We start from the raw sequence: 11,210 nt of genomic DNA, 5'->3' as shown, positions 1-11,210 counted from the left end.
GGCGCCGAGCCTGTTTGTTTGTTTTGAGACAGAGTCTCAGTAACCTCAAACTCAGGCTATCCCCTTGCCTCAGCCTTCTGAGTAGCTGGGACTATAGGCACCCTCCACGATGCCCAGCTAGTTTTTCTATTTTTAGTAGTGATGGGGTCTCGCTTTTTGCTCAGACTGGAATACTGTGTGTTTATGTAAGACAGTAGTACCATATGTAAGATTTTCCTCCTCCTCTTTTACAATCTACCCGAGACAGAGGGCAGAAACATATAGTAAGCTAAATGAAAGTACAAGGTGTGTGTGTCTCACTGGTAACTGAGCAAAGCAGTGGGGAAAAAACTGGAGGCAGGGAGCTCAACTAAAGTGAGCGATGACAACCTGCAAGTGATAAGGGGTTGGATCCCAAGTGATAAGGGAACCAAAATTTTGGAGGGACACATGAGAGAAAAAGTACATGAGGTTTGATGATTATACTTGTCAGAGGGGGAGTGCCCAAGGTGATTGTTTTTTGTTTTTTTAGAGACAGAGTCTTACTTTATTGCCCTTGGTAGAGTGCTGTGGTGTTAACAGCTCACAGCAACCTCTAAGTCCTGGGCTTAGGCTATTCTCTTGCCTCAGCCTCCCAAGTAGATGGGATCACAGGCACCCGCCACAACACCTGGCTATTTTTTGTTGCAGTGGCTTTTTTTTGTTGTAGTTTGGCCTGGGCTGGGTTCGAACCCACCACCCTCAGTACATGGGGCTGGTGCTTTACCCACTGAGCCACAGGCGCTGCCCAAGGTGATTGGTTTTGAAGTTTGGAACTGAGTGACTTAGAAAATGATTAAAAACAGGGAAATCAAAATTGATAGTAGGAAAGAGGTAACTCAGTGGATAGGGTTGTTGATGTCTGTGGGGGGAGAATAGTACAATATCTCAAAATCAAGTATATCATTGGGGCATCCCAAGCAAATTGGAAGCAACAGGATAGCTAGGAGTTAGGAGAGAGACTAGGTCTGGAGAGATAAATTGGTGAGTTGTCTATAGAGATGTAATGGCAAAAGTGGAATAGTTTGATAAGTTGTGAGGTTGGAGAATTGAACTTTAGGAATTGTTTGGTGTTGGGAGGGAAGAACAAAGCAAAATCAATTATCAGACTATTTGTAAAACTAATTGTAGAGGCTATGAATGTCTGATAGAGCTACATATTAACCTCTTTTTGTTTAATAATAGAACATTGGGAGTTTAAACAGCTATCTCCTAAGTACTAGGCATCACTGGAAGAGAACACTGTATATATGTGTATTGCCTTAGTTATATGTGTGCCAGTTACTGTGGTGAGGCGATGGTCCCATAAAGCTGCTCTGTGTCTTGTGTTTTCAAGAGGGTATCTCCCCCAACCCTCACTCTAGGGAGTGGTGTGCACAAAGAACATAGGGAAAAAGAATAATGGATTAAAACTTTAAAAATGTGGTATTTTATTTTTATTTTTTTTAAGGGGCTGTCTTGGTCTCTCTTACCTTTTTTCCTTCATGAGAGGAACCCATTTCCAACTCTCTTTGGAAGTGTTCTAAACTTTCTCTTTGTTCTTCCTAAATATAATTTTTCTTTGTCACATTGAGAAAAAAATAAGGAAACTGTCTTAGTTCAATTCTGTTGCTATAAGAAAATTTCTTAGATTGGGTAATTTATAAATAACACAAATTGTTTTTTACAGTTCTGGGAAGTGTCCAACATCAAGTTGCCAGTAGATTCTGGTCTGGGTAAGGGTTCATTTTCTGCTTCTGAGTTGGTGTGTTCTCACATGGCCAAAGGGCAAAAAGGGCCTGATGGTCTGAGTCCTCCTGAGGCCATCACTTCTGAAAGGTCCTGCCTCTTACTATTACTGCGTTGGGAATTAAGTTTCAACCTGAATTTTGGAGGGACACAGACATTCAAATCATAACAAGGACAAAAGATTAGATTGTGTTGTTTTTTAAGACTTAAATCCCTCTGAGGGCTGGGTGCAGAGTAAACACCTGTAATCCTAGCACCTTGGGAGGCCACTTGAGGCCAGGAGCACTTTAATTGACCACTTGAGGCCAGGAGTTCAAGACCAACCTGGGCAACATAGTAAGACCACGTATCTCAACACAAAATTTTTTAAAAATTAGTTGAGTGTGGTAGTGCATGCTTGTAATTTCAGTGACTCAGGTGGCAAAGGCAGGAGGACTGCTTGAGACTAGGGATTAGAGAATAGCCTGGTCAACATAGTGAGACCCCCATCTCAAAAAAAAATTATGATAATAAAATAAAATAGCTGGGTTCGTGGCACACACTTGTAGTCTCAGCTACTCAGGAGTTCAAGGCAGGAGGGTGGCTTATTCCTAGGAATTTGAGGCTGCAGTGAGCTATGACTGTGCCACTGCACTCCAGGCTGGGCAGCAGAGAGGGACCTCGTCTCAAAAACAAAACAAGGGCAGTGCCTATGGCTCACTGAGTAGGGTGCAGGCCCCATATACCGAGGTGTGGGTTCAAACCTGGCTTCAGCCAAACTACAACAACAACAACAACAAAACAAACGCTGGGAAAAGGAAAAAAAATTTTTTTTTTTTGGTTTTATAACTTGATGTTTCTGACAATCACCAGTTCTCATCTACATTGACTCTATATTTTTGAAAGTGGTAACAGGTACATAGATAACCAAAATATAGAGCTTGTTTGTGTAGTTTTCATCTTCATTACATTTTATGGACAACTGCAAACAGATATGGTATAGGGCATTCCTTATGCCTTTGGCCCAGACACCTTTGTTGAGCCTGGTATCAGTATGCACATCTCTAGTCCCCATCTCTTTCGTGGCAGATTTCCAGATTTCTTTGAATGCCTGAGGGGCACACTTGAAGCCCACTCTCTGTACGGACTTGTGAATGTGGGTGGTGTATTTTGAGTTTACCACCTCATTGATGGCAGAATGGCCCTTCTCACTACCCTTCTTTGCGAGAGCCATTCTGCTAGTCCCCATGTTGGAAAGAAAGAGTCCCTTTTCTGCATTCTTTTCTTTTTTATGTTTTTAGCTGGCTTGGGCTAGGTTCGAACTCAACAGCCTTGGTGTATGTGGCTGCTGCCCTACCCACTGAGCTATGGGTGTTGCCCCACCTTTTCTGTATTCTTGAGTAGATAGAAATTTTCCTGTGGTACTGGATTCCAGTCCACAGATATATTCTGTCTTATGGTCTCAGAATATATAGGTGAGTGCTGAAATGATAGAAATCAATACTATATTACAACTGCTGATTAGTGTCTTCCATTTTTACTGGGAGCCAAAGGAAAGCTTTTTAGTCAAGTACTGAATATCCTGCCCCTGCTTCTGTCTTATAGTACTTGGATATGTTTGCCTATTATATTATTTAATCCATGGGCATTTCCATGACTTCCAGAGCTCTTTCTGCTGGTTTTAATGCTATTCCTTTAGTTTTGTTCTTAGTTTAGAGAAAGATCTTGGTAATAGATTTGTTGGTCTGGTTGCTTAGCAGCTTGCTGTGATTATGTAGCTTGGAACAGATACATTGCCATTTGAAAATCTTGGTTTCTGTAGGTATATATTGCATCAATCTTAGAATTGAAAACTTTTTTGCTATTGCAGTGAAAGTACAAATGAATAATTCTATAGCATTTGATAGAAAATATCTTTATGTTCATATAATGCTTTGTCCTGTTTTTTTAATAGTTTTTCCCTTGCCCTCATAACTTGTGGTATAGTCTTATTTATATACATTGCAAAGGCAGTAAACCTTCATAAAAGAGTTGTTAAGGTTTTATTTAGATGCATGAAATGAGGAGCTGGTCTAGAATGGTTAGGCTGGACATAAGAAGAATTTTTTTTTTTTTTTTTTAGTTTTTGGCGGAGGCTGGGTTTGAACCTGCCACCTCTGGCATATGGGACCAGCACCCTACCCTTTTGAGCCACAGGCGCCGTCCAAGAAGAATCTTTTAATGGTATTTCTGAGCACATTTCAATTTTCAAATGAAATTTGATTTTTTTATTTCACTTTCTTGATAATTTTCATAATACCCAGTTGGTGTCTTCCTTTCTTAACTGTTAAATGAAAATCTTATTTCCTCAGTGTTTCCCAGTTAAAGTCTATTTGGAATAGAACTGTCTGTAAGTGCACTGTCTTTACTGTAGCATCAGTAGGTTTTAGAATGGGGTGGGGAATATAAAGCCTGAAATTCACTATATAGAACACAGTAGCAAATGATTTTTTCCTTTGCCCTCCTAACTGTGAAGGTGGTGTATTGTCTCTGTGATGCCAGAATGTGGTACAACATAATCTTTTGCCTATACTTAGTATAAATTTATTAGACATAGTTCCTGCATGCAGTCCAGCAGAGAGCCCTGCGTTACAGAAATAATTCTTGTGCTGCTGAGCTGGCGATTTCCCTACTTAATCACTTGTGTGACGTCATCTGTGCTATTGGTAGGAAATGTGCTGACCATGTCCTGCATTTTAAGAGGCAGTTGCAACAAAGGCATTAACTAAAAATGAAATCAAAAATAGACCTTTTAAGTTACATTGTAGGTCTTCAAAGTCCAGAGGATTAAAGTGGCAAAAGGTTATATTAATTAATAGGTTTGATTTGAAGAATAACATTTTGTAGTTGGGCATCTAGTTATCAGCTGACATACTCATTCCTAATTGTTTTCTTTTCTGCTCCAGAGTCATTGCAGAGCAGAGGAAGAAGTAGGCAAGCAGGAAGAAAGTATTACATTCAGAAGTCTGAAATGGTTTTCTAATTTTCAAATGAGTCTCTAACATTCCAAATTTGTTTTTATAATAAGGATCACACAAAACATTCATTGTTTGCTTGAGATTCTTTTAATGGCAGCTATAAATAGACAAGTTCAGACTTTGGTCATTGATGGCTGTACTGGATTGCTAGTGAATCTTTTGTTGAGGGAAAAAAAGCAGGACCCCTAATGTATATTTGATTTCTTGGCAGAAAGATGGATACTACAATGCTGAATTTGCGGAATCTGTTTGAGCAGCTTGTGCGCCGGGTGGAGATTCTCAGTGAAGGAAATGAACTCCGTAAGTCATTCTGAGTTGGCATGTGCAAAGAGAAAAACACATTTCACAGTTGGGTTTTCTACACAGCTGAAGTGTGTTCCAGTCTTACAGTTGGTTTTCATTTGAGTTACCAACAGAAAGTGATGGTCACTTAATCATTATCAAAGCCTAATGGTCACTAGAATTTTTCTAGAGTTGTTCTTAAATGGATTTTACACAGACCTTTTGTTGTCAAGGTTCTTTTTCCACTGAATAGTTGGTATTAGTTGCCAATTTCATTTTTTACCATGAACTGGGAAAAATCTGGATATCCTAGGATGTTGGATGTTGTTGTTTTTTCTTTAGTAGTTGTCTATTATTTATTTATTTATTTGTTTATTTTTGAGACAGAGCCTCAAGCTGTTGCCCTGGGTAGAGTGCGATGGCATCACGGCTCACAGCAACCTCTAACTCCTGGGCTCAGGTGATTCTCTTGCCTCCATCTCCCAAGTAGTTGGGACTATAGGCGCTCGCCACAACACTGGACTATTTTTTGGTTGCAGCTGTCATTGTTGTTTGACGCCCTGGCTGGATTCGAACCCGCCAGCTCAGGTGTCTGTGGCTTGGTGCCTTAGCCGCTTGAGCCACAGGCGCCGAGCATTGTCTATTATTTTTTTATCTGGGGCTTTCTCTGTGTTCTATAAAACATTTGCAATTGAAAAAGGAAAAAGTCATAATTTCCTTTTTGCAGGAGAGACTAGCCATCTACTTTCACTACTCCATATATTTGATACTTAGTAATAAAGGATTGAGATAGGTTAGAAAGCTGGGAGAAAAAAGATGTTGATAGAGGGAACTGTCTCGGAAATAAATTAGCAAGAAAGAAAAGTGGAGCTAATGGTACTGATGTATATGATCTAAGGGAATTATTCTCTACTGGCTTCTCTTTGTGCTGCTATCCTCTCCTAATTTCAGACTTTCATTAATACCTAATTTAGTAAATGTTGCTCTAAAGTCAGCCCCCCTGGTATATAATATTAATGTAAAAACTGTGTCTTAAACTTTTTAATTTCCATAGTACTTCGTATGACATCTTGCTTATGCCATTCAATATTTTCTTTAAATTGATTGATGTTTTTAATAGCTCTTATCCACTTACAGGCCTTTCAAAACAATATTCTATTTTCTCTCTCTAATAGCTACTGCATGACCCTGTCATCTGGTACCAGCTCAGTAACCATGATAGCATACTAATTAGGATTCTCTTTGAGGTCACATCATCTCAGAAGATGGATTGCTTTGGAGACTGGTGGGGAAGAGTATGGAATAAGATCTTAAAATTCAGGTTCACTGAGCAAATATTTTGTTGAAACCTCTCATTTTTTCTAGCATATGTTGAGTTAGGGAAAGGGATAACTAAATTGTTTCGTGAAGAAAGTAGGATTCGAGTTGAAGCTTAAATGTAAGGTAGGATCCTAATAGGCAGAGATGAAAGAGGGCCTTTTAGTTCAGGTACTAGCCTATGTGGAGGCAAGAGGGTGTGGGGCTTGAAAGGGATAGAAGTAAGGGGGACTGACTTAATTCAGAGCTGTGCCATGGGAAAATTACCCTAAGAAAGGAGTGGGCTGCATTAGAGGTTGAGGCCTGAAGACAGACTAGGAATGAGATGTTTGCCACAGCTCAGGAAAGAGGCAATAAGAGCCCTCACAGGAATGGTGGTCATGAAGATCGATGTATGGGGAAATCAGTGGAAGAGATGTGATTATAGAGTCTCTAGGAAGAGGCAGCTGATAGGATGTGGGGCCAGAGGGAAGAGTCTGTTTAGAGTTTTGATAACTTGTGCTGGCCTTTACCCATTCTGTGTCTCTTTCTCCATCTGTAAAACAGAAACATAAATGTCTTTATCTTCTTTGTGAGAATACTATAAGGATTTAGGGAAAAATTGAGATACTAGTTGTACTTTGCAAGTGATTATGCCGAAAACCTCCCCAAATCAAGATACCTATTTTTATAGGTGTCCTTATTTGAAAGCAAATTTTTATCTTCCCATTGACTTCTTTTATTAAATAGAGGCACATTTCACACCCGTGTCTAAATCTCTAACATAGAAAGTTGGCTTTTGAGGAACTAAAGTGGCGCAGTGTTTTTTTTTTTTTTTGGCCAGGGCTGGGTTTGAACCCGCTGCATCTGGCATATGGGGCTGGTGCCCTACCCTTTTGAACCACAGGTGTTGCCTAAGGCTTAGTGTTTTCTAGCCTCTAAAATCTTATTTGTGGTCAGGCGTGGTGGCACTCTGGGAGGCCAGGGCTGGTGGATTGTCTTGAGTTCAGGAGTTCAAGACCAGCCTGAGTGAGATCTTGTCTCTTAAAAGAAAAATACCTGGGCATTGTGGTAAGCTGTAGTCCCAGCTACTTGGGAGGCTGAGGTAAGAGGATCATTTAAGCTGAAGAGTTTGAGGTTGCTATGAGCTATGATGCCACAGCATTCTACCAAGGATGACAAAGTGAGACTCTGTCTCAGTTAAAAAAAAAAAAGTCTTACTTGTGTAACCACCACAGTATCTGTCCTCTTTTTAGATCCTTAGGAATTCCTCCCACGCTTAAGTATCCCCGACTCCTTATTTTTGCCTTTCTTCATAACTTCATTTCTTTCTCCTTTTTGTGTAGTTTTTAAAGAGCCAAGTCCAAAGTTATTGAGAGATCAGAAAGAAAATTAATATTTAAATAATTATGGGTAGTGCCTGTGGCTCAGTGGGTAGGGCACCGGTCCCATACACCAAGGGTGGCGGGTTTGAACCTGGCCCTGGCCAAACTGCAACAAAAAAATAGCCAGGCGTTGTGGTGGGCTCCACAGCTACTCGGGAGGCTGCAGAGTAGTCCCAGCTACTCAGGAGGCTGAGGCAAGAGAATTGCCTAAACCTAGGAGTTGGAGGTTGCTGTGAGCTGTGATGCCACTGCAATCTACTGAGGGCACTAAAGTGAGACTCTGTCTCTAAAAAAAAAAAAATAATTATTATTAGCATAAGTATTCTTTTTTTTTTTTTTGAGACAGAGCCTCAAGCTGTCCCCCTGGGTAGAGTGCCGTGGCATAGCTCACAGCAACCTCCAACTCCTGGGCTCAAGCAAGTCTCCTGCCTCCACCTCCCAAGTTACTGGGACCACAGGCACCTGCCGCAGCACCTGGCTATTTTTTTTTGGTTGCAGCCATCATCGTTGTTTGGCGGGCCCAGGCTGGATTTGAACCCGCCACCTCAGGTGTATGTGACTGGCGCCTCAGCCACTTGAGCCACAGGTGTCAAGTCAGTGTAAGTATTCTGTTATCTTTTCTCTAGTCTATTTGGTTTTTATGTTCTGTTTTTATTTATTTATATACAGTAGAACCTCTGTAAGTTGACCACCTAAGGGACATTAACAAACTGGCTAAAATACAGAGGTGGTCAATATAAGGAACTAGGCCTGATATACTAATACATACATTGGGTGAACATCTAGCCTATGAAATTAGGTCAATTTAAGGAAGTTGTCATCTATGGGGCTTCTGCTATATTTTAGTTTCAGATATAGGAGCTTTTCTGATGAAACAGAAGATAGTACAAGTATGAAAATATATGCTTTGGGGAAGTCTAAAAGGATTTAATGTGGAACAAACTGATTAGGAAAGGATTCATAGAGCAGATAGGTCTTGGTAAGTGTGTATGTAAAGAAGAGTAGCTAAGCCATTCCATTTGGAGTGCATAGCTTGGTCACAAGAAGGCAGAGATGAATGTAGATCTGTTCTAGGGATAGAGAAAGACTGGTTTACCTAGAGAGATATTCATTGGTAAGGTTGTGGTGGTCTTGGATGCCCAGAGTTTGGGCTTGGCGCCTGTAGCACATTGGCACAGTGGTTATGGCATCAGACACATACACTGAGGATTGTGGGTTTGAACCTGGGCCGGACCAGCTAAACAACAATGACAACTGCAACAAAAAAATAGCTGGGCGTTGTGGCAGATGCCTATAGTCCCAGCTACTTGGGAGGCTGAGACAAGAGAATCGCTTCGGCCCAAGATTTTGAGGTTGCTGTGAACTGAGATGCCACGGCACTCTACCTAGTGTGACATAGTGAGACTCTGTCTCAAAAAAAAAAAAAGATAAATTTCCCAGAGTTTAAATTTGACGTGAACAACAGCTCTTCACTGATTTGTTCAACACTTAATATGCAAGTGCCTACCATGTGCTAGACAAACCGGAAGGCACTGGAGATAAAAGAGCTAAAGAGACAAAGGATCCTTGCTCTTAAGAAGCTTAGGTCTTGGCTCGGCGCCTGTGGCTCAAGCGGCTAAGGTGCCAGCCACATACACCTAAGGTGATGGGTTTGAATCCCCAGCCCGGGCCCGCCAAACAACAATGATGGCTGCAACCAAAAAATGGCCGGGCATTGTGGCGGGCGCCTGTAGTCCCAGCTACTTGGGAGGCAGAGGCAGGAGACTCGCTTGAGCCCAGGAGTTGGAGGTTGCTGTGAGCTGTGATGCCATGGCACTCTACCTAGGGGGATAGCTTGAGGCTCTGTCTAAAAAAAAAAGAAGCTTAGGTCTTAGCAGGGAAGACAAAGGGAAGAGCCTATGTCAAGGCTATAGGGGAGTGAACTGAAAAAAAGATCAGGATTTCTATAACCACTTAAATCTGTATGCCGAACTATGAACCTGATTTATATTTGTTATTTTTTAATAATTTAAACTTTTTAAAAATTTTTATTTTTTAGAGAATGAATAAAAGATTATCCTCAATTTGTTTTAAAGAAATTTTCTATCTCCTTCACTTTTGATAGGTGCACTTCATAGTTTTTTTTTTTGTGTGTGTGTGTATATATAAAAAAACTTTTTAAAGTGGGTACTGTAATTTGAATTTAATAAATGGCAGGCTAGTACCAAGTTGAATTGTGATTTACAAATCACCCCTACAATGTTGTGTTTATTGATCTCTACCATCCCCAAATTTTTCCTATTTTGTAGTGGTCCTAGGTGCCTTCTGACCTAGTCATAGTAAACTTCATTCCCAGCAGAATTGTACATAAAAGTAACATCTTAATTGGGTATATAAATGTTGTGGTTTGGGTTGAATATAAGTTAAACCCATAATTTAATAATTTATATTATTAAAACAAGAACTCTTTTCTCCAAATGAACTGATGTTTTGTTTGGTTTGAGTTCTGTCTTCATCTAATTTAGACCTAACATGTATGCCAATTAATAATGAATAGGAATTAAAGTCAAAATTTAAGACTTATCAAAAAGGAGTATCCTAAAGAACAAACAGACCAGCAAAATTCAGTCAGATGAAAATCTTTTTCAGATTGTTTTTAACTTCAGTAAATATTTGAGTGTATGCATTTTCTTCTTCTTTTGTTTAGACAGAGTCTCACTATGCCACCCTGGGTAGAGTGCTGTGGTGTCATAACTCACAGCAACCTCAAACTTCAGCTCAGGCGATTCTCTTGCCTCAGCCTCCCAAGTAGCTGGGACTACAGGTGCCCGCCACAATGCCGGGCTATTTTTTTGTTGCAGTTGTCATTGTTGTTTAGCTGGCCCAGGCTGGGTTCGAACCCTCAACCCATAGCAACCTCAAACTCTTGGCCTTAAGTGATTCTCTTGCCTCAGCCTCCCAACTAGCTGGGACTACACACATCTGCCACAATGCCTGGCTGTTTTTTGTTGTTGTTGTTGCAATTGTCATTGTTTTTAGCAGGCCTGGGCAGGGTTTGAACCCGTCAACCTTGGTGTATGTGGCCAGGACCCTAACCACTGAGCTACGGGTGCCCAGCCTGGTTTATTTCCTTTTTTTTTTTTTTGAGACAGAGTCTCACTTTATCTCCCTTGGTAGAGTGGTGTGGTGTCACAGCTCACAGCAATCTCCAGCTCCTGGGCTTGGGCGACTCATTTGCCTCAACCTCCCAAGTTGCTAGGACTATAGGCACCCACCACAACACCCGGCTATTTTTTGTTGTAGTTTGGCTGGGGCTGGGTTTGAACCCGACACCCTCAGTATATGGGACCGGCGCCCTACTCACTGAGCCACCAGTACCACCCCCAGAACCTAGTTTATTTCTTTATTTTTTTATTTTTATATTTATTTATTTATTTATTTTAAGAGCATGCATTGCCAGGGGCACTGGCTCTATGCAGTAGCTGAGTTCTTCCCCTTAAAGAATCCTAACTTTTTTTTTTTTTTT

The 11,210-nt window shown here is 40.7% G+C and overlaps 1 protein-coding gene across 1 annotated transcript in view; it reads left to right on the top strand.

Moving 5' to 3' along the window:
- The window catches only part of LOC100943550 (rac GTPase-activating protein 1-like), a 25,298-nt gene that overhangs the window by 9,831 nt on the left and 4,257 nt on the right, over nucleotides 1–11,210 (top strand). The window contains exon 2 of the mRNA XM_023513641.1: nucleotides 4,958–5,042. Coding sequence (XP_023369409.1) covers nucleotides 4,958–5,042 — 85 coding nt within the window. The remainder of the gene's footprint in view (nucleotides 1–4,957; nucleotides 5,043–11,210) is intronic.

Source organism: Otolemur garnettii, unplaced genomic scaffold (assembly GCF_000181295.1).
Source record: "Otolemur garnettii isolate 467f Iridium unplaced genomic scaffold, OtoGar3 scaffold00043, whole genome shotgun sequence".
Taxonomy (NCBI): Eukaryota; Metazoa; Chordata; class Mammalia; order Primates; family Galagidae; genus Otolemur; species Otolemur garnettii.
The sequence above is the reverse complement of the archived record's forward strand: the minus strand, read 5'-3'. Positions and strand labels throughout refer to the sequence as shown.